This window comes from Polypterus senegalus, chromosome 1 (assembly GCF_016835505.1).
Source record: "Polypterus senegalus isolate Bchr_013 chromosome 1, ASM1683550v1, whole genome shotgun sequence".
Taxonomy (NCBI): domain Eukaryota; kingdom Metazoa; phylum Chordata; class Cladistia; order Polypteriformes; family Polypteridae; genus Polypterus; species Polypterus senegalus.
Genome location: NC_053154.1, coordinates 329,085,731 through 329,109,621, shown reverse-complemented (window position 1 = coordinate 329,109,621; position 23,891 = coordinate 329,085,731). Strand labels below are relative to the sequence as shown.

At 43.1% G+C, this 23,891-nt stretch overlaps 1 protein-coding gene across 1 annotated transcript in view; it reads right to left on the bottom strand.

Moving 5' to 3' along the window:
- The window catches only part of alox5a (arachidonate 5-lipoxygenase a), a 78,724-nt gene that overhangs the window by 32,097 nt on the left and 22,736 nt on the right, over positions 1–23,891 (bottom strand). The window contains exons 3-7 of the mRNA XM_039737896.1: positions 17,790–17,871; positions 11,289–11,411; positions 10,098–10,204; positions 6,593–6,765; positions 2,769–2,915 (exon numbers count right to left, since the gene is read on the bottom strand). Coding sequence (XP_039593830.1) covers positions 2,769–2,915; positions 6,593–6,765; positions 10,098–10,204; positions 11,289–11,411; positions 17,790–17,871 — 632 coding nt within the window. The remainder of the gene's footprint in view (positions 1–2,768; positions 2,916–6,592; positions 6,766–10,097; positions 10,205–11,288; positions 11,412–17,789; positions 17,872–23,891) is intronic.

Below are 23,891 nucleotides of genomic sequence, written 5' to 3'. Positions count from 1 at the left end.
AATCATTTGGATGATATCCTTGGAAAGGAAAAAAATCTACGATATAAGAACCTAACAATGCAGACTAACAAGCCATAAGATTAAATAAGGTCTGAGACTGGCAAGGTTTGGTTTCTAATTAAGCAACTGGGTTGTAAAGAAAACTTGCAGCCACTGCGGCCCTCCAGGCCCGACACTGCCCACCTACAGTATTTTATTCATGTTCCTTGTATGTCCTTCTTTGTGCCACCTCAATACTAACTCTCATCTACCAACAATCCAGTCATCCACCAATTATTCAATATATGGAAGCAATGGAGGACACATTTCAAGGTAGAGAAGCTCTTATTTGTTGCTTTTCGCCTTCTCAGACTTACTCGGAGTTTAACCCCTGGAAAAGGCTAAGGATTAAGACACCATCTTTACATAGACAACGTATTTGCATCTTATGAACAATTAGCCTGTACATTTAATCTTCCAGTTACACACTTTTTCCATCCGTCCATTACCCAAATCGCTATATCTTAACTACAGGGTCACGGGGGTCTGCTGGAGCCAAACCCAGCCAACACAGGGCGCAAGGCAGGAAACAAAACCCCGGGCAGAGTACCCCCACCGCAGTACACACTTTCACCCTGTATATAAATCCGACATTTTGTTAAAGCAAACCTACTGGATTTTCAATACCACCTCACACCCATATCAACCCAACAGGCCATACTCATCTCTCTCGTTAAAAAAAAAAAGAGGGGCATCTCATTAATATATAAAATATTTCTAAGAGCTTACCCTTCAGATATCCTAGGGCATAGTGGGTAAAGCGACCATTCACATGGCATCTCAGAAAAGGAGTGGGACTTAGCCGTACAGTACATAAAATATAACTTAGTTTTATGTGTGCCAAGCACTCCATAATTCAACTAAATTATCAATCATATTTATCTTGTTTAAATTTGTGCAAAATGTGCTCAACCTGTGAGTGCAGCCTTTTAGTTCCAGCTCCACTAGGCCAGATCTTTTGGGAATGCACTGAGATGGATGGCCGGCCATTTATCCCGGCCAATACCCCAAGCCGCCAGGTGGAGCCCTCCTTGCAGCGTGGAGGTCCCCAGAAGACCAGCAGGGCATCATGGACATTGGAGTTTTTATGCAAAGCCCTGCTGGATGCCGTGGGGGCCACAGGAGGGAGCTGCAGGGAGGACCGAGGGCTTCTTCGTGCCCTGTGACCCGGAGGTTCGTCACAGGAAGAGCGACGGACTTCCGGGTTGAAGAAAGGGACTATTTACCCTGACCCGGAAGGAATAAGGACTTGTGGACTGTTGGGCAGAAACACTTCCGGGTCAGGAGGTATAAAAGGACTATGGGAACTCACAGACAATGAGCTGAGCTGGGTGGAAGGGTGGTAACGCGTCTGGGAGCTGGAGGATTGTGTTTATTGATTGTATTGGTGATTTATGAGTATTGTGGAGAAGAGTGTGCTTTGTGCACTGTGGGAGAAAAATAAAGTCAACATTTGGACTTTTACCTGGTGTCTGGAGTCGTGGACAGGGGTTCGTTCACAGCACTAAATTAACATAATTTTGAACAAAAATCTTTACAGACTTCCCAGACAGCCTCGAAGCTACAATCACTCCTAATCCGTTAACAGTGCCAGATGGCATTAAAGTGCACGGGGAGAAATCGATTGTAATGTCCTCCGATACCCTACTAGCAGGCAGACGTCTCCTGCTTCACTGGAAGAGTCCAAACCCGCCTTCTATATAGAACCCAGTGGGTAAGCGACGTTCTCTATTATGTCAAATAGTCAAATTCTGGTTTAGAGGATACGTCCAAAAACTTTCTTAAAATATGGAAAGAATTCATTTATATTTATTATTTCAAAACTAGTGAAAAGTCCCTATAATAAAACGGGCACAATGGTAAAACGGGAGGAGAATGGAAATTAAAAACAGGAAAAAGGAGTCTATCGTAATATCAGGATATCAGAATATATTGTTTCTATTAAAGGCAACAATATTTGATAGAGCAGAAATTGTTAACTATAGTCACCTGTGTCACTGTAAGATGTGGTGACCCATGCTAGACAGGAAACATGGCCTCCACTGTGGACTAGAAGGTCTGACCTTTACGCTTGAAGTCGCGATGTTCTGTGATGTGGCTGCTTATACTGTGGTTAAGATTAGTGTTGTCGGCGCGTTATCTGACTCCAAGTGACAAAAATGAGCTGACAATAAATCGCATCATTAATCCTAAATCAATGCAAGTCAAAATCTGGTGGAGATGCGGCCCCTGGCACACACAGAGCTATTGACTGGACTGGTCTATACTAATAAAAGGCAAAGCCCTTACTGACTCACTGACTGACTGACTCACTCACTCATCACTAATTCTCCAAGGCTGAAATTTGGCAGGCTCATTCCTTACAGCTTACTTACAAAAGTTAAGCAGGTTTCATTTCGAAATTCTATGCGTAACGGTCATAACTGAATCCTACTTCCGTACATATATACCGGCCATAGCCTGCAGCTCGGTCGCCGTGTGAGGCGGAGTTGCGTCACCCATCAACACGCCTCCCACGTAGTTGGCTGGCTGCCTGTCCATATAAGGCACATATCTAATGTGGACCAGACTCTCATTTGCAGCCTATGGATCTTTGATCCTGGACTGTGTCCTTTTCACTTGTAGATGGATCACCAAGAAGATATCAGTGCCAATTGAGCCCATGTCCTACAGCTGGCACAAAGCATCTTGCCCACATGCCAAACTGACCCCCTGCCAGATTACATTACCTGAATAGCGATAGGAATGATTTTGTTCTCCAAGTTCTTATACAAGAGACAGAGCGGTGCCGCCAGATACTGGATGGTGCAGGGGTCTGTGCAGTTGGCGGAGACTTCATGCAGGATCTCAAAGTTGGCGATGTATATGTTGCCTTCCTGATTATAGAAAACAGAAAATAAGGTGAAAAACACAATGAGACCAAAGCTGTACCTGCAAATGAAATGGGAGCCACGGTGGCATCGAGTCTGGGTGTCCCTGAGAGGGCCGTTAGAACACAGCCGAGGATGGCAGCTCAGCAGTGGAGGGCACAGCACTTGCACGGGGTGGAGGAAGCCTGCATGTTGGCTGCTCGTGTACTTTGTAAACGTCTTAGCCATGCTGACACAGGAGGTGCCCCAGAGATCACACACATGTCTAATGTGGTTGATAGTCAAAGGACTTCTTTCAAGTTACCAAACATTCTTTGAACTGACCCGAATTAAAATGTCTTGTGTCTTCTGTGCACTTGCCGGGAGGGTTGTATTCCTGGTCACTTTGCTGTCCAACGCTCACATAGTCATGCTGGCGCCAAGCTTGGTGTGACAGCAAAACGCTCTAAATAGCCAACAAATTGAGGTCAGTCTAGGGCCAGTAAGCGGAACTGATCGAGTTCTCCAAATTTACTTCTGTAGACAGGCTTCCTGTTCAGCAAATAATCTGATGGCTTGCATTTCATCATCTGTAGCCACATGCAAAGAAGATTCCACCCAGAAGCTGGTGAACAGGATACAGGGTTCATACCATAGAATGCAGCTGGTACCCTGAATTGAGGGCTACTGTGAGGACCAAGCAGCCCCACTACCTGAGTCAGCACCAGGGGTAATGAGCACTAAGGGTGGTCAGAGTGCTAGGATGAAGAAGGAAAGAGAAACGGACAAGGAAAAGAGTAGAGGAAAAGAATCACAGTCGGCGGGAGTCAAAGGCTCCATCTGCACTACTACTTTATGTTTTTGCTTAAAAATGCAGACTTTAGTTTCAGTTTCTGCTTTTTGTCCACTTAACCCCAAAACCGAAGACTTTTGAAAATGCCGTCCAGAGCCGTAAACGTCTGAAAACGCTAACTTGGTGTATCAGTGGGGAAGGCGAAAACGCAGATTCTGAAAGCGCTCCGATTTCTACCTGCTAAATCCATGAGCCTTATCTGATTGGACCCTCCTCGTTACACTTTCTCATTCCCCGATTGGTCCAACATACTGTCGCACACACAGAGCAGTTGCATTCTATGGCACTTGTTGTCCTGCTTACCAATATGTATCTAAATTGCATTATTATACAGTCTGAATGCAACATATACATGTAAAAAGGCAAATCATTTACCAGCCATTAAAGTATTGTGATAAATCCTGCAGCTGGCAGCGCTACCACACCTTTGTTATTTGAACATTAAAGACAAGCTCTCCATTGTTAGGCCTGTGTAGGACACAGCCTGCAGGTGGTAGTCTGAGGACTTGCAGCCTTGAGGTGAGCATCTTCTGGTCTGCTTTACTGTTATTTCTGACCCTGAAACATGACATGGCCACAATAACAAAACTTAACATGTAAAGGCACTGAGCCTGGGATCCTCTCAGAGGCGAATCTTAAAACATCGTAGGAGTCTTTTTGTGAATGTTACTTTTCTTGATGTTTCTCTCTCTTCTTGGATTTCTTGCTTTGTTTCCTGTATTTGCCTTTATATTGTGTGGGACTTGTTCCTCTTTATATTTCCTTTTAGGCAGATCCTTTTTTACTCTTTTGAGTGTTTTTGTTACATTTTCAATTTCAGTAATAAATATTTTTATTTATAAAGATGTTTCATTTTTGTTTTCACCAGCCAGAGGTTTATGGTTCACCTCTCCCATTTTTGTAAAGTGTAGGACTTTTGTCATATGTTTGGACCTTTAAAAACAACCTCCTCATTTTTAGGCCTGTGTACACTACAGCCTCCAGGTAGGATTGCTTGCTTATTGTCATTTTAAAGGCCTGCACCCCTTTACGCCATACTTCTGAATCCAAAACACAACAAGACTTAATTAAAATGAAAAAAACAAAAGAAGAGCCTACACATGCAAGGATGGATGGATCTTCATTTGATAAAACCTAAAGGGCTTCACATATTCACATTGTCACATATCACTTAACATAAATATTGATTGTCAGTGTAGGATAGCAGGATCCCATCAGGTCAGGTCAGGTTGGAGAGCAGACACTGGTACAGCACGTTGGCACACCCACCATACGATAAAACAGCCAGACACGTAGTCCAGTCCCACCCTCCAGAAATGACCCTCTATCTGCTGTGGCCAGGTGTTACGTAGGCGTCCCCTTGGCCTGGTCCAGCCACTCGGGTCCTCAGCAATGAATATCCTGCAAGCCAGATCACCCTCAGGGAATCGTGCCACATGGCCGTAGTGCCGTAACCGACGCTCCCTCAAAATGCAGGTAACGTGCCTGATTCGGGACTCCATGAGTCCACAAAGTCACACCACCGGTAGCCAAGGATTCTCCAAAGAGACACAGTACTGAAGGACTCCAGTCTTCGTCTCAGGTCACTGGATAGCGTCCGTGTCTGGCAATCATATAGTAAGACAGGAAGCACCAGGACACTAAAGACTTGGACCTTCATCCTTTTTCAGATATCGGGAGCACCACACACCCCTTTCAGGCGACCTCGTGACCCCTCATGCTCTCCCAATCTGTCTACTGACTTTTAGGAAGAGTCACCACAGAAATGAATGTTGTTGCTGAGGTAAGTAAACCTCTCGACGAGGTCGTCACTCTCTCCGCAGACAGACACACTGCTGATGGCTGTGCCCAAGAGGTCATTAAGGCCTGGATCACATCTCACAGCATTTTATTTTAAAGTTGTGTTTACACGAGGAGACTAGGCGGATGTTAAAGAGGCAGACCCTACATAGAAGTCAAGCCTGAGACTCTGGAACAATGATGGAGAAATAACAATCACCGTGCCTTTGTGCCTTCAACAACACAACAAAATAATCATAGCAATTTTAATATCTTAATAGAGGAATCTATTTTGATAGCCATACACTTTAGAATGGCAGCAGAAATAAAGGTGAAAAACCATTCTAAAATCATTAAGGTTTGTTCATTTTCTGCCTAAATAACAAACCCTTACATATTGTGTACGCACGTACACATATGGGGCAGTTACAGGGTCCTATTGACTGCAATTCCACTTCCTCTCCAGGGGTTGGCACTGTGTCCTAATTCTCCTCCCTCTTCTTCCCTCTGCAGACCAGTTGGTCGACAGCCAGAACACCTCTGATGTCACTTCCGGTGTCTGCCCACCTGGACCCGCCTCTTCCTGTCAAAAGGGCCCAAAACCGGAAGATCCGCCATCTTGGGACAGTTCTGTTTTGAATTTGCGTCTGTAGAGATAACTCTACAATAATTACACCTTTTATTTTTTGCATTCAGTTATATGGGGTGGCTGTCTTGGCAGCCCAACTCTTTAGCGTTCTCCTCTCTTTCTGTTACAATATAAAAGAGAAACTTGAGCGAGGTGTTCAGTTTGTTCTGAACATTTAAAATATGATGATCTTTTTGTTGGTGATGACATGTCTGCAATAATTACTGCCATAAAACTAAAATTGTAAAGTGATCATCAGAAGGCCCAAGAGCATGCAGCCAATTGACTCTGAAGATGCCAAGCATGTGTGGCACAATGCTCTACTTTCTAGTTTACGATATTCTGGAAGACAATCCGGAGGTGCTTCACCAGAAGACAAAGAGACACGTGAAGGTCCTGACACTACATTTCAGGATATTAAAACTCGAAAGGAGAATCTCATACCTTAAGTTCCTCTTCCAGCGTCATATTTCTTTCCAGGCAGGATTCCACCATTTCATTGGTGACAGGAAAATTAGTAGGCAGTGTGGAGCATTTCTTGAAGATGACAGGATTGCAGCCATTCAGGAACTGGTAGCCAAACATGAAGTCCTCCTGCCAGTGCTGCATGACGTACTCTGTGTAAGAGAGACGCCTCATTAACAGATCGCCACAAAATGGCTGCCGTCAGAAATGAGAATGGAGTCGGGAGATGGGAGATGGGCGCTGGCAATACAAATGAGTTAGAACTAAACTGAGAGTCGAGAGACAAGAAAACAAACTCAGTATGAGAAACCAAAATCACAGTTCAGGGTCGTAGCAATTGAATCGAAAACCAGTAAAGTACATTGTGAAAAGAGCTAAGACGTAAACGGAAGGACGACAGAATACGTTTGTAACTAAAAACCAATATAAAGCTCAAAGAAAATCAGGTGAGAATTTTAAAATTTTATCCAAAAACTTGGACAACCAGGAACTGCGCAATGCTGCACCCTTCCAGCTGACCTTACATACAAATGGTGTCGAAACGTCCTAAATGGTGGCATCAGTAAGAGAAAACAAGACGGTACCACAGAAGAACACATTTCATTTTTAAGATTGTTAAAAACACTTTAAAAAACAAACTTGCTGCCTCATATATAAATGGTGCATACACGTAAAAACTCGGTGTAATGCTACTCACATTTTCATGGCAGCCTCAGACCATGCGTACACGTGTTTTTGCTTGGTTTTGCAAACTGGCAGCACCCTGCGCCAAAGCAGTGCCACTGTTTCTGTGTAGTGTCCCTTTATTTTATAAATTCACATCCATGACGCAGATTAAGCAATTATACGGAAGATGTTTCAATGTTCCTTAAAAGTTTTAAAGAAATGCCATTCTAAGTTTGCAGCTGGTTTTTCATTTATTACAGAGCTCATTGTGTGGTGATTGGTTACGTGGAGAAAGAAAACAGAAGGACAGGAATTGGGGTTTGAACGTTTGACAGACACAGTCCTGCTGCAAAAAATGATTCCATCCATCGCTACCGCTGAGCCACCGTTCTCCCACATGTTTAATACATGATTTAATGAATTTCTTCATGAAAGTCTTAGTCTCTTTATTATAACAAAAAACTTGCGACGAGACAAGACTTTTTCGAGAGGGACGAGATGTGATCTTTTGAAAAGAGACAGAGAGACGCTTTCACGTCCCTCGAGACGGTCAAGTCACGTCATACTTACAACCTTCAGATGCAAGTCCTGTGATACACATGCAGAGCAGGTTAGAGATAATGGAAGCAGGAAAATTCAAAAGTCTCCAAAATGAGAGTAAAGATCGCATTAGCACAAATGAATGGAAAATATTACTCTGGGAAATAATGGAATAGTGAAATGAGATTGAGTGTTTAGGTACTGTACAGGCTTTTAAACGTTTGACGTGCCGCACAAAATGCAGACATTTCTGTGACCGTTAGGGACACTTAAAACACCACGGCTCCACTACAAGCCACCCATAACTACAGTTATGTCCATAAATATTTGGACAGAGACAACTTTTTTCTAATTTTGGTTCTGTACATTACCACAATGAATTTTAAATGAAACAACTCAGATGCAGTTGAAGTGCAGACTTTCAGCTTTAATTCAGTGGGTTGAACAAAAAGATTGCATAAAATGTGAGGCAACTAAAGTATTTTTTAACACAATTCCTTTATTTCAGGGTCTCAAAAGTAATTGGACAAATTAAATAACTGGAAATAAAATGTTCATTTCTAATACTTGGTTGAAAACCCTTTGCTGGCACTGACAGCCTGAAGTCTTGAACTCATGGACATCACCAGATGCTGGGTTTCCTCTTTTTTAATGCTCTGCCAGGCCTTTACTGCAGTGGCTTTCAGTTGCTGTTTGTTTGTGGGCCTTTCTGTCTGAAGTTTAGTCTTCAACAAGTGAAATGCATGCTCAATTGGGTTAAGATCAGGTGACTGACTTGGCCATTCAAAATTTTCCACTTCTTTGCTTTAATAAACTCCTGGGTTGCTTTGGCTGTATGTTTTGGGTCATTGTCCATCTGTATCATGAAACGCCGCCCAATCAATTTGACTGCATTTAGCTGGATTTGAGCAGACAGTATGTCTCTGAACACCTCAGAATTCATTCGGCTGCTTCTGTCCTGTGTCACATCATCAATAAACACTAGTGTCCCAGTGCCACTGGCAGCCATGCGCCAAGCCATCACACTGCCTGACTCCACCGTGTTTTACAGATGATGTGCTATGCTTTGGATAATGAGCTGTTCCACGCCTTCTCCATACTTTTTTCTTGCCATCATTCTGGTAGAGGTTGATCTTGGTTTCATCTGTCCAAAGAATGTTTTTCCAGAACTGTGCTGGCTTTTTTAGATGTTCTTTAGCAAAGTCCAATCTAGCCTTTCTATTCTTGAGGCTTATGAGTGGCTTGCACCTTGCAGTGCACCCTCTGTATTTACTTTCATGCAGTCTTCTCTTTATGGTAGACTTGGATATCGATACGCCTACCCCTGGAGAGTGTTGTTCACTTGGTTGGCTGTTGTGAAGGGGTTTCTCTTCAACATGGAAATGATTCTGTGATCCTCCACCACTGTTGTCTTCTGTGGACGTCCAGGTCTTTTTGCGTTGCTGAGTTCACCAGTGCTTTCTTTCTCAGGATGTACCAAACTGTAGATTTTGCCACTCGTAATATTGTAGCAATTTCTCGGATGGTTTTTTTCTGTTTTCGCAGCTTAAGGATAGCTTCTTTCACCTGCATGGAGAGCTCCTTTGACCGCATGTTGTCTGTTCACAGCAAAATCTTCCACATGCAAGCACCACACCTCAAATCAACTCCAGGCCTTTTATCTGCTTAATTGATAATGACATAACGACAGACTTGAACACACCTGCCCATGAAATAGCCTTTGAGTCAATTGTCCAATTACTTTTGAGCTCCTGAAATGAAGGGATTGTGTTAAAAAAAATGCTTTAGTTGCCTCACATTTTTATGTAATCTTTTTGTTCAACCCACTGAATTAAAAGCTGAAAGTCTGCACTTCAACTGTATCTGAGGTGTTTCATTTAAAATTCATTGTGGTAATGTACAGAACCAAAATTAGAAAAAAGTTGTCTCTGTCCAAGTATTTATGGACCTAACTGTAGTTCAGTTCCTCCTTCCCAATTGACTTCAATGCACTTCATGAAGACTGTCGAAGTTCACAAGCACTCCCATGATTCTCCAGGACTCCTGGTGAAGTAAGCTCTGCAGGGTTCGCTCATCACTAATCGTGATACTAAGAATTCCTGTCATTCTCCACTTCTTGTTGACTGCTCTGCTCTGCTTTTCAGATGAATTTGCAGCATTCCCAAGTGAGTCCTGCACATCGCTAGCACAACCCTGAAGCCTTTCCTGAAATATTTTTGCTTTCTTCGGTGGCCTGAATTATTTGGTTTGACTCCACAATGCTTTCTCAGGGCCTTACCTGAAATGGTGTTGCTAATTCTGACAAAGATCTTCTCAAAATCGGCAAAGTCACTCCAGGACGACTGGAACATGTGCATGAAGCGGTTCACGTAGAGGTTCTCCATCCTAAAGCAAAGGAGACAACAGAGGAATATGATAAGCAGGCAACTAATGAGGATGTGGTCGTTTCATAAGAGATCAGGAGATAAGGAGGGGTGTCTAGGGTGGTTAACGTTGACTCTGGAACTGTTAAGGCCACAGTGGCAAAGCTCAACCAAACAGAGTTTGATTTCCAGTCCCATCCCTCTCTGAAGAGGGTGCACGTTCACCCCCTTGGACATCTGTCATCTTTACATTCTCTCCAATCCCAGCCACTGTAGCTTGTCATTTATCACTCCTGGTTGAGTCACCTGGATGAGGATGTCTGATGTTGAAAGACCAGAAACACCCAGTTATGAAGTGTCCAAGTGCATCAACAGATGTACTGTATGTTGGAACCAATGATGCGTTTTATATTGGTTCCACTTTTTTAGGACAGTACTGTAGGACAACACAATGCAGTAACAAAATGGCTACGATTATTGGTATCTATTGCAGCCCGTATTTGCCAGGGTGGATTACAGGTCACAGCTTCTCATTTAGATTAACAACAGAGAGGTTATGGACCTGACCTTCAGGACCCCCATGGACAGTGGACAGGCAGAACTAAACAACACAGCTTCACTGGGCTGCTTGGCGTAAAGGGGCTTCAGGATCAAGGCCCATCATTTTCCTGAGTCCCCCATGTGATTCCAAGAGGTTTTCTGTCCCTCATTCCTGCCTGTGCTCAGCTAGGTGGGCGCACTTAGAGGACCTCAGTCCCATCTGCACTCCCCCAACCCCCACTCCCAACCACACTGGACCTCTACTTTAAAGGAGTGTGTGGGGCTGATGTTTGTGATGAGGCTCCCACGTTGGCCACCTCTGTGCTAGGTTGCATTATGTCAGGTCCTCTGCTGTGTCTCACTTTTATTGAGAACAGAGCAGGCGGCTACCTTGGGCCGGTGAGGACTTTATTGAAGGCGAGCTCTTATTCATGAATCCTGACATGACAGATGTGATTTTCCTGGCCTCTCGAGATGACAGCACCACATCGTCACTAACAGGATGTCACCCCCACGTCCTCCCGTTGTGTTAAGCGCAGCTCTTGCCCTCACACCACCACACTTACGCTTTGGTGTAGTTCAGGATGAAGTCAACTCCCTTTTCACTGTCAAACTGAATGTCCCGAGGCAAATCCTTGTGTGCATTGGCATCGATGCTTAATGGAAACCCAGGGTGCCACTCTTTCCACCTATGAAAAAGAAGACGAATTAGAGACGCCATTGGTAGAACATGAAGAGCAATAGCTGACTGATGGTAGAGATGACTGGACTATATAATGAGGTTCAATTTAAACAGAGTCGCCGACAGGAGTCCCATCACAGCTTCACATTAAGATTTACGTTTATTTACTTTGATTGCATCTTATGGTCATGATACACACAACCATTGGTGGTCCCTGCTCTAAAGACCTGACATTGGAGCTGGGGGTGTCACTTGTTAAGATCAGCAGCAGCAGGAGGCAATAGCTGGCACCAAGGGGTGAAATACATGGGACCCTGGGGTCTGGGCAACCCAACTCAGCATCACAGATGGAATGGAAATCATAATTGCAGGTTAAGGGTGATCCTGAAAGAAAATGTTACAAACATGTTATAGTGTAATAAATCACTTGCTGCCCATTACTGAGTTATTGTAGCAGAGTGCAGAGAGCTTTCCAGAGGTTGGTGGAGGTCTGCTGGTGCATCACGGGCTGGACGGGCGAGATGCTTCAGAGTCCATCTGGTATGGAAGGGCAGGACATCCTTTAAATCAAGAGGGTTCAAGAAAGAGGCCTGCGACTTTTCTAAAAAAATGAATAAATTGGTGTTAGTGGGGCATCACCTCACTGATGAAGATCGGTCCTTTCTGCGCTTCTGTGTTATTCCTGCCAGGCAGTGTGGTGAAGGGATAAATGCTCTTCATGTTGACCAAACAATGGAAGAATCACAAAAGAAGATCCTCTGCAGCATCCCTTAGTGAGGCACAACAATGCAATGGTACTTGCTCCTGCTCAGTATACACTTTTGTTCTGACTAACAATAAGAATGCTGTACTGTATGTTTATGCATTTCATTGTGGGGAGCTTAATAATTTATATAAAACAGATGTGAAAAAAACTTTTGAAACAATATGAAGATAAATGGTCTCTAGGGAACCATAAATCAAATATAGTGCAGTGGTGGAGATGGTAGCTACACCTTGAACTAGCGGTTAGCACTGTCTTCTAATGCCTTCTCTCTTCCTCCCTCTGTGGAACAGAAGACTAATTGCCTTCCCACTGCTGATGTTACTTCCATTGTCTGCCCCCCTGGACCCACCCCAAGCCGATATGACCAGAAACGAAGCCATCTTAGCTCAGTTCTGTATTGGACTCATGTCTGAAAATCGTTGTAAAAATATCTTTTGATTCCCTTATTTGTCATTATACGGGGTCACAGCCGTACCCCAAATCTTTGTCTGGGTTGGTTTCCTTTCCTGGGTTGGTTAATTTACAAGATTACAGTTACCGTATATGCTCCAATAAATGCCGAGTCTCTTATTGTCGCCGGTCTCTAATAAGCACCGGGCTTCAGAGGGGACATGGCCAGATAGTAGTCGGTCTCTAACAGTAGCCGGGTCTTTGATATTTGCCTGCTAGCGTATATTGTAAATGTCTGTATCTTTATAGACATGTATAATACATGTGCATAGTGACCTGACATTTGCGTGATAGACATATGAGCACAGACAAAATAGCGCCCATTAAAAAGAGGCGTCAAAATCGCACCGACAAAATCGCGACAGTTTCATTAAATATGAATTACTAGTTTAAAGCATATATAATAATGTTTATTTTAGAAGTCAATATTATGAGACTCGGCACGCAGATAGTCCTTAAGATCACGCCCTGCATATGTAGGAAGAATTGCAGCAAGACTTCTTGATAGTTGAGCGTATTGAGAGTTGCTGGCTGCCTGATTGTTGGTAATTCCGCTTTGTATACGACACGTTATGCCAACCCTCGACTGAGTTATTTGTTCTCGACATGCCATCAGCAACACGTTCTCGCATGTTCCACATGGTGATAGGAAACAACGGGTTGGCTCGTCGATTGCGTCTCAAGCGACCAACGTAATTGTCCTCCCAGTAATCATAAACATTCTGGAGATTGTCGGGTCTACTCTCACTCAGTTCATCGAAAGCGGACCCAACATCTTCCGGTGGAACGAAACTCAGTGCAATTAGCATCTTTGAATACAGTTATAACCTAGCACATAATGTGTACGTAATGCGCACGTACGCGTCCCACTCTCTTGGCCTCTCTCGCGATTTTGTCGCCGCGCATTTGTCTGTCGTGGTTTTGTCGGCGCTCAAATGTCTACGGCGCTTTTGTTGGTAAACCCATGTGCATGTCAGCATGTTGCATATATAAGAAATACGGATATACCGGTTTCTAAAACTGCTGTAGTGGGTCAGCAGAGTTTACCATAGCAGTTTTTCACCTATACGGTCATGTCGATCTACGGTACATTGACTTCCAAAATGTCGCCAAAACGGTCATTTGACATTGCCTTTAAGATTTGTGCAGTGGAATACGCGAAAGAAACTTCTGGTGATGCGGCCGCTCATCATTATGGTGTTGATCCGAAAAGAATCGGAGAGTGGAAGAAACAATATGAGAGTCTTGTGTCTGCGAAAGTGGACAAAGGTGCAAGCAGAAAGCAGTTAGAAGGAGGAGGAACCAAGAAAGTTAGTGCAGAACTTGAAGACTGTGTATTGTCCTGGAATCTTAAGAAGCGGCGAAAATCCGTCCACGTTTCCGGAAAGATGATTCGTGAATGAGTGAAACTGATTTTCAATACCGAGATCGATGAAGAATCCAAGAGAAAGGAGACTTTTGTTGCGAGTTTCGGCTGGTTGCAAAAATTTATGGAGCGTAATTCGTTATCTCTCAGACGAACAACAACTGTGGCTCAAAAAGATCCAGATAAACTGATTGACAAAGTTGTTTCTTTTGCGATGTGGATTTCTCAGTTGCGGATGACCAAAGGTATCCAAGAATGCAACATTATTGGAATGGATGAGATGTCAGTTTGGTTTGACATACCGGTTGAGACAACCGTTCATCCCAGCGGAGCAAAAACAGTCTCTATCAAAACTACTGGCCATGAGAAATTTTACGATAGTTGTTGCAACCAAGGGTGATGGAACCAAGATGAAGCCATTCATCGTATTTAGATGTAGAATACGAGAAGTGATTAGGTTGCAGCAAGATGTTCAACTTCAAGGAGCCATCATAACGTGTTCCCAAAACAGATGGATGAACAAAGATCTCAAAATCCAATGGCTGCAAAAAGTGTGTGGGAAATTTTCATTCCATAAGAGACATCTGGTTTGGGACTCTTATTGTTGCCATATCAGTGCAAACATTAAACGGCAGCTCAAAAAGTACAACATGGACACAGTAGTCATTCCAGGAGGTTGCACAAAATATGTGCAGCCAGCAGATGTTTCATGGAACAAATCTTTCAAGGACAAGATCAGAGCATCCTATGAAAATTGGATAGCAGGTGACAATGACAAAGAGCTCACACAAGTGGAAATTTGCGTGCACCTTCACGACATCTGATGGTGACATGGATCATGTCTGCATGGGATGAAATCTCAAATGAAATGTTTTGGGAATCTTTCAAAAATTGTGGCATCAGCAATTCTACTGACGGCAGTGAGGATTCATTAATTCATTGCCTTAAAGAAAACCAGCCATGTTTTGAAGGAAGAGAGAAATTGTCGGCGGCAAGAATTCAAAGTGTCGTGACAAACCGGGAAGAAGAGGAAGACGATAGTGAACTGGACAACAACGAAGCCATCACTGCGGATTCGGATGACGAATAGCAGTGAAAGGTACAGAAAGACATTGCCATTTATCTTTAACAGTCTTATGCAGCATGTGAAATTCAAATAAAGTGACTGTTTGTAATATTAGCTGATATTTTTGTGTACCTACCTGTACCGACACGCGCGAAAAAATATTGCGTTCTGAAGGTTTTTGTTAGTAATGGCCGGTCTCTAATAGCAGCCGGTCTCTATTAAGCACCAGGAGCCAAGGCTAGTTTTGCAAATAAACGCTGGGAGCCTCTATTGGAGCATATACGGTAATTTATTTAAACTGTTTTATGGCATTTGTCAAAATGGACCCACGTACTGTGTGAATTATACAGGAATTCCTCCATGATAATTAGTCCTTGTTCAGCATCGATGCTTTCATTGTGTGGTGTTCTTACAATAATACCTTTTACATCACTAAAGCCAAAGTTACGTTACACAACTTCTAGTTGTTGGGTATTTCAGAATTCAGATTGCCAACTGCTGTTGCTGATCTTAATCTTGAGTGAAAAGCCATAGAATCAAAGATAAGATGGTCATAAAGATCACAAACCTTGAGCTGTGGAGGAAAAAGCTGAAAAGGGAGCTGCATGAACGGAAGTAATGGCACAGCAAAGAAGCTGTGGAAACAACTGTGGCCCTAAACAGCACTGCATCTAATTAAGCAAAGAGGACCTGCCAAGAAAGAAAGAAAGAAAGAAAGAACAAAGGGTAAGGGACTGACAGGAAACAGAAAAGAGAAATTTTCTCAAAGGACTTTGTGGCCCTTTTTGTTGAAAGTATTTATTCTCTAACTCTAATTATTCAATTGTCGTTTTTGGAGCTGACTCTTTACTTGCTATTTTTTTAACTTCACTTTTTGTTTCATGTTTCTCTTTTAAGCATAATGTCTCAATCTCTCAGTTTAATCCTTTTTTTACCTTCTTATTACATATTATTACCTAGTCCTAAACATGTGGTATAGTATTGCAGTATAGTAATGCTAGTATAGTATTGTAGTATATTATTATAATGTAGTAATGCTAGTATAGTATTATAGTATTAGTAATATAGTATAGTGTTTTAGTATAGTAATGCTAGTATAGTATCTAGGTATAGTAATGATAATATAGTAATGCTAGTATAGTATTATGGTATAGTATTACAGTATAATATAGTAATGCTAGTATAGTATTGTAGTATAGTAATGCTAGTTTAGTATTGCTAGTATAGCATTATGGTATAGTATTACAGTATAATATAGTAATGCTAGTTTAGTATTGTAGTATAGTATTACAGTATAGTATTGTAGTATAGTATTACAGCATAGTAATGCTGTCGAATTACGCTGCCGAAACATGAAAAGCTTCAGCCAGTATCATTCAGAAGGTGAACGTGTTTCACCAAGCTGTCTGTGGCGAATACTGCGCATTCGATATTTCAGCCCCATTACCAATGAGGAGGTCTTACAAAGAAGGAAGATGCCAAACCTCAGCACGATTATCGCACACTGTCGCCTACGTCTAGCTGGACACGTGGTCCGCATGGAGGATAATCGTATTCCCAAGAAGGTGTTTCAATGGTTTTCACCTGGAGGCTGATGTGGCCAAGGACGACCACAGTTGACCTGGCATCAAACCTTCATCAACAACCTTAAAGCCCTCAAAGTATCATAGGACAAGTCGAAATCCTCTTCCTCAAGTCCCAGTTGCCCAATATGTTGTTTAGCAGGGGTGGGAAAAAGAAGAGGATGCGAATATAACAGAGCTAAAGAATATCATGAGTATCGGATTGGATTTTCTGTTTATTGGCTTAAATTTATTGGATTTTGCTATTGGTTTATGCATTTGGACTTGTTAGCTTTAGATTGTCTTTTTAGACAAATCCATTTTGCCCTTAATTTGTCTTTTTCTGTTTTGGTTCTCTGTTTGATGAATATAAAACACATACTTTATTTTTAAACATATTTCATTTGTCTTGTCCTTAAGTCAGAGGTTTTTTGGTTTCCCTCTCCCATGAGGGTGATTTTTGTAGGACTGGGACATTTAAAGTATACTTTTCAATTTTAAATCCTAAAACTGCACTTTGGGCATGCAGAGGATTTGGAAACCTGCCTGTTGAGTTTGGGGTCAGGCTGCCTTGGATGAGAACTGTTTCTGGGCAGACCGGTAAAGTGTTGGCTAAGAAAGGTCCTTGGACCTCTAATAGTCAATTGGGTCGCAGGGTGCAATGATATCTGCGATGCCAAGAGGGAGCGCTGAGGAGACAGCCCACCTGCCCAATCTGAACCGTGACTGCCCTTGAGCTAATCCCAGGTCGGGATTTAAAGGTCACTTCCTACCAGTGTCACCATGAGCTTGGAGTTGGGAGATGAGTTGGAGCAAAGGCTCAATCGACAGCAAAAATGGTATGGAAAGAGTTTAGTGGGACATTAGTGGGAGAGGTGAGTGGAAGTGGGAAGTTTCAGATGTTGGGCAAGTGAGTAGGCGACATTACAGGCAAGACGCTAAACCTGCACAGCCAGGGCCAGTGGGAATGGGAGGGCTTATTTTCAATTGTATTTAGTTTATTGTGTTTGTGTCATCAGCCGTACAGTCCTTTCTACTTTGGGTGAACAAAACAACATTTGTAAAATAATTTTCACTTGTTTTGTCTTGGGATAAAGTGTACCACACCGAGGTGTCACCAACACACCATCGAGTCTCACAAACATAAAACACCAAATAGCAGACAGGCCTCCTACCTATAGAGCTTTTGCCTCTCTTCAAGTTCTTTGCGTCGGTGCTGCTTGACCAGTTGTGTTTTATCGTCCCGAGGCAGTCGGGCTGTAAAAGAAAAGAAGAAAAGTAAATTAGAATATGCAGGTCACTGCCGGTCCGAGGAAAGAGCAGAACCCCTCTGGAAGAAGGAGCAGGACTCGTCTTGTTAACGTTTAAAGAGTGGACTTTTGGTCTACTTTGTTTCCACATCATTCATTAAGGGCTTGCTAAAAGATAATTTCCCCTTGGGGTTAAAAAAAGTATATCAAAATCAAAATATCACAAAGTGTTATTTCCATTCAGAAATACGACGTCTGGGAGAGTGTTGGATTATCTTCGAGCAGAACAGTGCTTGTTGATGGAGCACCCATCAACATATATATTTATAGCCTATATATTGTGACAGTCTGCACGCGAGTGCAAGTGGGTTCTGATCTCTTATACAGCCAGGGGGGCAGCTTGAAGGAAGGACAGGGGGATTATTTAAATTACATGCTCCCTTGAACTGCTTAGGTGGCAGCAACTTGGGAGACAGGTACACCAGTGGACACCCACAGGGCATGCTGGGAGTTGTAGTGCCATAGAGCAACCCTGTTGGGCTCCCTAGGTTCCACCAGGGGGGTGCTATAAGGAGGTAAGCTCTGGGGGTTTTGGGACTTTGCAAGCTCTGAGGCTAGGGATCTGCACTGGCAACCAGAAGGTTGCCGGTTTGAATCCCGTAAAATGCCAAAAGGGACTCTGCTCTGTTGGGCCCTTGAGCAGGGCCCTTAACCTGCAATTGCTGAGCGCTTTGAGTAGTGAGAAAAGCGCTATATTAATACAAAGAATTATCGTGCTATGCCCTGGCACCGATATGTACTTCTGGGTTTGAAATAAAAGGAACCGCCCTGCCACATCCAGTGAGTTGGAGTCAGGAGGAAGGTAGGACGTCAGATATCAACCTGGAGGTATGGAGGAGAGGAAAAGAAAGAGAGAAGAGGTATTGTGCTTATCAGAAACCCATTGTGAAGGAATTAGTTGATCAGTAAATCGTTTATTTAAACTCGGGACTGTGTCTGTTTGGTGGGGTCTGAGGTTAAGGAGGTTGCAGTGCCCCCTGCTGGTCATAATATTTATATAAAATGCTAAAGGTTGTCTGCGGCGGGCTGGCAACCTGCCCGGGGTTTGTTTCCTGCCTTGTGCCCTGTGTTGGCTGGGATTGGCTCCAGCAGACCCCCGTGACCCTGTAGTTAGGATATAGCGGGTTGGATAATGGATGGATGGATGGATGGGCTAAGGGTTGTGTCTGTCTGTCACTCAATTACTCGTGGACCACGAACCTTGATCTTGGTCTTCGTTGAAAACTTATGCCGTGATACATGCAAAAAAATTGGAGTAGGGGCAACCTCTTTGAAGGTATCGTACTTCACATGTTTCTTAAAGTGAGGTGCTTAAGACGGAGACGTGGTAGAAAGGAAAAGAGCAGCGGAGACATCTGCTGAGAATGAAGCACATTCAGAACAAGAAGAACAGCAGCCCCACCATCTCCTGGGCATCAAGTACAGGAAACAGAAGACGGACAAACACCTGTGCAAACTGACCTGTGGCCCTGTCCTCACATCAGAGCGACTCTTAAGAACATGCAGCGCTACGCACCATGATGGCACGAGAAAGAACTCCAGCGGCGACATCTCCTGAACGTCAAGCCAAACACACGAGGCGCTTCAGTGACAAGGAAGGACGAGAGGTAAGCCTGAATGTAGTCGACATACACTCACCTAAAGGATTATTAGGACCACCTGTTCAATTTCTCATTAATGCAATTATCTAATCAACCAATCACATGGCAGTTGCTTCAATGCATTTAGGGCTGTGGTCCTGGTCAAGACAATCTCCTGAACTCCAAACCAATGTCAGAATGGGAAAGAAAGGTGATTTAAGCAATTTTGAGCGTGGCATGGTTGTTGGTGCCAGACGGGCCGGTCTGAGTATTTCACAATCTGCTCAGTTACTGGGATTTTCACGCACAACCATTTCTAGGGTTTACAAAGAATGGTGTGAAAAGGGAAAAACATCCAGTATGCGGCAGTCCTGTGGGCGAAAATGCCTTGTTGATGCTAGAGGTCAGAGGAGAATGGGCCGACTGATTCAAGCTGATAGAAGAGCAACTTTGACTGAAATAACCACTCGTTACAACCGAGGTATGCAGCAAAGCATTTGTGAAGCCACAACACGCACAACCTTGAGGCGGATGGGCTACAACAGCAGAAGACCCCACCAGGTACCACTCATCTCCACTACGAATAGGAAAAAGAGGCTACAATTTGCACGAGCTCACCAAAATTGGACAGTTGAAGACTGGAAAAATGTTGCCTGGTCTGATGAGTCTCGATTTCTGTTGAGACATTCAAATGGTAGAGTCAGAATTTGGCGTAAACAGAATGAGAACATGGATCCATCATGCCTTGTTATCACTGTGCAGGCTGGTGGTGGTGGTGTAATGGTGTGGGGGATGTTTTCTTGGCACACTTTAGGCTCCTTAGTGCCAACTGGGCATCGTTTAAATGCCACGGGCTACATGAACATTGTTTCTGACCATGTCCATCCCTTCATGACCACCATGTACCCATCCTCTGATTGCTACTTCCAGCAGGATAATGCACCATGTCACAAAGCTCGAATCATTTCAAATTGGTTTCTTGAACATGACAATGAGTTCACTGTACTAAAATGACCCCCACAGTCACCAGATCTCAACCCAATAGAGCATCTTTGGGATGTGGTGGAACGGGAGCTTCGTGCCCTGGATGTGCATCCCACAAATCTCCATCAACTGCAAGATGCTATCCTATCAATATGGGCCAACATTTGTAAAGAATGCTTTCAGCACCTTGTTGAATCAATGCCACGTAGAATTAAGGCAGTTCTGAAGGCGAAAGGGGGTCAAACACCGTATTAGTATGGTGGTCCTAATAATCCTTTAGGTGAGTGTAGATGCCACGGGTGATCCACAATACAGAATGTGAGAACGACAACGACAGAGAAACGTATGTCGTCAAACAAGGAGATTGTAAAACACTCACTCCTTCCCCCCCATTGCGCACTTGTTGTTTGGCTGAGGGTCACTAATCTCAAAAGTAAGATCGGCGATTTGCTCAACACGGGACGGGATTCTTTTATAGTGAAAACAAAAAAGCGTGCGGCCAAAATGGAAATGTTCCGCTTGCTCTTTATGAGCTAACTTTATTTGAGAAGCGGGGGTCCGCATGTTTCCTAATTTTTTATGATTATCATAATTTGGATTGTGGTCACAATTAAGAGGTGCTTGCTTATTTGGAGACATGTGTAAGGATTAAAAAAAAAAAAAAACTTAAGAGCTCAATTCTAAAGTTATGAAATTGTTAAAACACATAAAATGAGTTGTTTAAAATATAAACAGGATGTTGAAAGAATGATGTCAGTCAGTCAGTGTCCAACCCACTATATCCTAACACAGGGTCACGGGGGTCTGCTGGAGCCAATCCCAGCCAGCACAGGGCACAAAGTAGAACCCAAACCCCGGGCAGGGCACCAGCCCACCACAGGGCACACACACACACACACCAGGGACAATTTAGGATCGCCAATCCACCTAACCTGCATGTCTTTGGACTGTGAGAGGAAACCCAGGCAGACACGGGGAGAACATGCAAACTCCACACAGGGAGGACCCGGGAAGCGAACCCAAGTCTCCAAACTGTGAGGCAGCAGCGCTACCCACTGCGCCACCGTGCTGCCCTTCTCCAGTTTATATGGAGTTTTTTTTTTTCATTTCTTTGTTTCTTTGTTTCAAAAACTGATTCTATATTTAAAGACTCAACTTCTCTGTCAATTCTAGATCTATTTTATGTAAGTGTATAGTCATTTATTTTTTGTACCACTGATCCACCGTGCCGCCCAAAAGAATAATGTTTTAGTAGCAAAAAATTTCAGGCTTTAATTCTTTATTTTTTTAAAAGCAAAACCTGTCTTTGATGGTACTACAGCTAGGAATATATAAAGCTGACTGACTGTGTGTGTACAAATGGCCACTGTTAATTATTTCTGCAAAGTTTGCATCATAACCAGTAGGGGGCATCACTGAGCCTCAAGTCCAATAATGCCCAACATGGTCACGGTTCAATTAATGGATTTTTTAATCCTCCAGGCAGCTTGTACAGTAAAGCACAGCCAATAATAATACAAAACCAACAAAGCTCTTTCTTCTCCTTCCACCTTGTGTTGAGTGTCTCCTGCTGCCACCCATCTTGGACTTCCTGAGGTAAGGCAGTGGGCTCCTTTTATACTGGACTCAGAATGTATGGCTTCAGGTGACCTGGTATGACTTGTGGGGAGAACATCTGGGTTGTTTGGGAACCAGGACCGTCCTTCCCTGACAGCGCCACCTAATGGCTGCACTTTCGGACTCCACGTCCCATGAACCCCTGTAGGTGCCTGAGCTTGGACACCTGCAGAGGACCACTGCCACCTAACATATGGGGGATGGAACTATTCCTGGTCCCTGGCTTCTGCTCATCCATCTCCTGGCACCTTCCAACTTGTCAAGAGGTCATGCTGTCATCCAGCCAGGATGCCCGTCTGTCCTCCATGGCACTCACAATACACATTCCCCATTTGTACAGGAGAAGACCACAGCCTGTGTTTAATTCTGAAATTTGACTGCACCTACACTCTGTTAGGGAAGAAGCCAAAGTGACATTTTTTGGGACTTTACAAAGGTATGCAAAAGTTGCTCCCCAGAGTGGGTTTAGTCAGTGAAATTTTGGTTTCGCTCTAAAATGTCCCCCAAAAGGGGGAATTCACTCCACCCAGGCAGTGCCAGCTATACTTTATAAAATAAAAGCCAGGATGGAGCCCCAGCCAGACCCTGACAGCTTGGAATTATCCACTTGTTGATCTCCTATGACAAGGAAGCGCATGGCAACCAAATAAACAGGCATTCATTTGTCTTCTCCACAATGGGAAATTTTCATAAAGCAGCAAACTGTGAACTCTCTTTGTCCCCAAAGTGTGAGTCATAAGGAAGTAGAAGGCCAAAGTCACAATAAAAAGCAATGAGAGTCGGTGTTGTGGCAAGTGAACAAGAACCTTTACATGTTTTATATGGAAATGGACCAGGAAGTGACAGACAGACCTTCTTTAGGGCCTACAGAATTAAGAAGAAGTCATACAGGGGTCAAAACATGAAAAGAGACCCCAGGAACCCAACGTTAAAGTGCAAAAATGACAATAAAAAGCCGAGTCAAAACAAGACCAAACTTCCCAACATTACCCAGTTATCCCTTTCCTCTCTTTTCCTAAATATCATTGTATTTTAGTTGTATTTGTTTCTGGCTGGATAATAATGTCACATGTCACAGCCACATGACATCATATATATATATATATATATATATATATATATATATATATATATACAGTAATCCCTTCTCGATCGGTGAAAATCCGCAAAGTAGAAACCATATGTTTCTATGGTTATTTTTATATATTTTAAGCCCTTATAAACTCTCCCACGCTGTTTATAAATATTCCCCAGAGTTATACAGCATAATCCCTTTGTATTCTCTTAGATATTAGGTAAGATTCATTGAAATTATGTATATAAACACACTGTTTATATATAGTAAAACCTAAATATTATTTTAAAGATATTGAGTGTCTCCGATATCACATGTTACAGCCATTACGATAGACAGGCCACCAGCAATAAATACGCATAATGCAAGAAAAATAGTATACAGTAAATGTGTGTACAGTGACACTAAATGTAATGACGTGTACTAAGTACTGTAAGTAGAAAATTAATTATGGTTACTCACCAACAATGACACGATGACTTTGTCTGATAACAATGAGTTTAATTTTACTGCACAACAAAGGAGAGCGTTACAGCTCTTCTAAAGTAGCCACTTCAGGTGATTGTGTAGCACTGCCGTTGTTCTTCAATCCAAATCCCTAAAGCAGATTCCATCCAGACTACTGCCTTATTACATCCACTTACAACTCGTTTTGCACCCTGGTTAAAAGGACACTGGGGCCGTAGATCTTATATTCCTTTCCTACTTTTT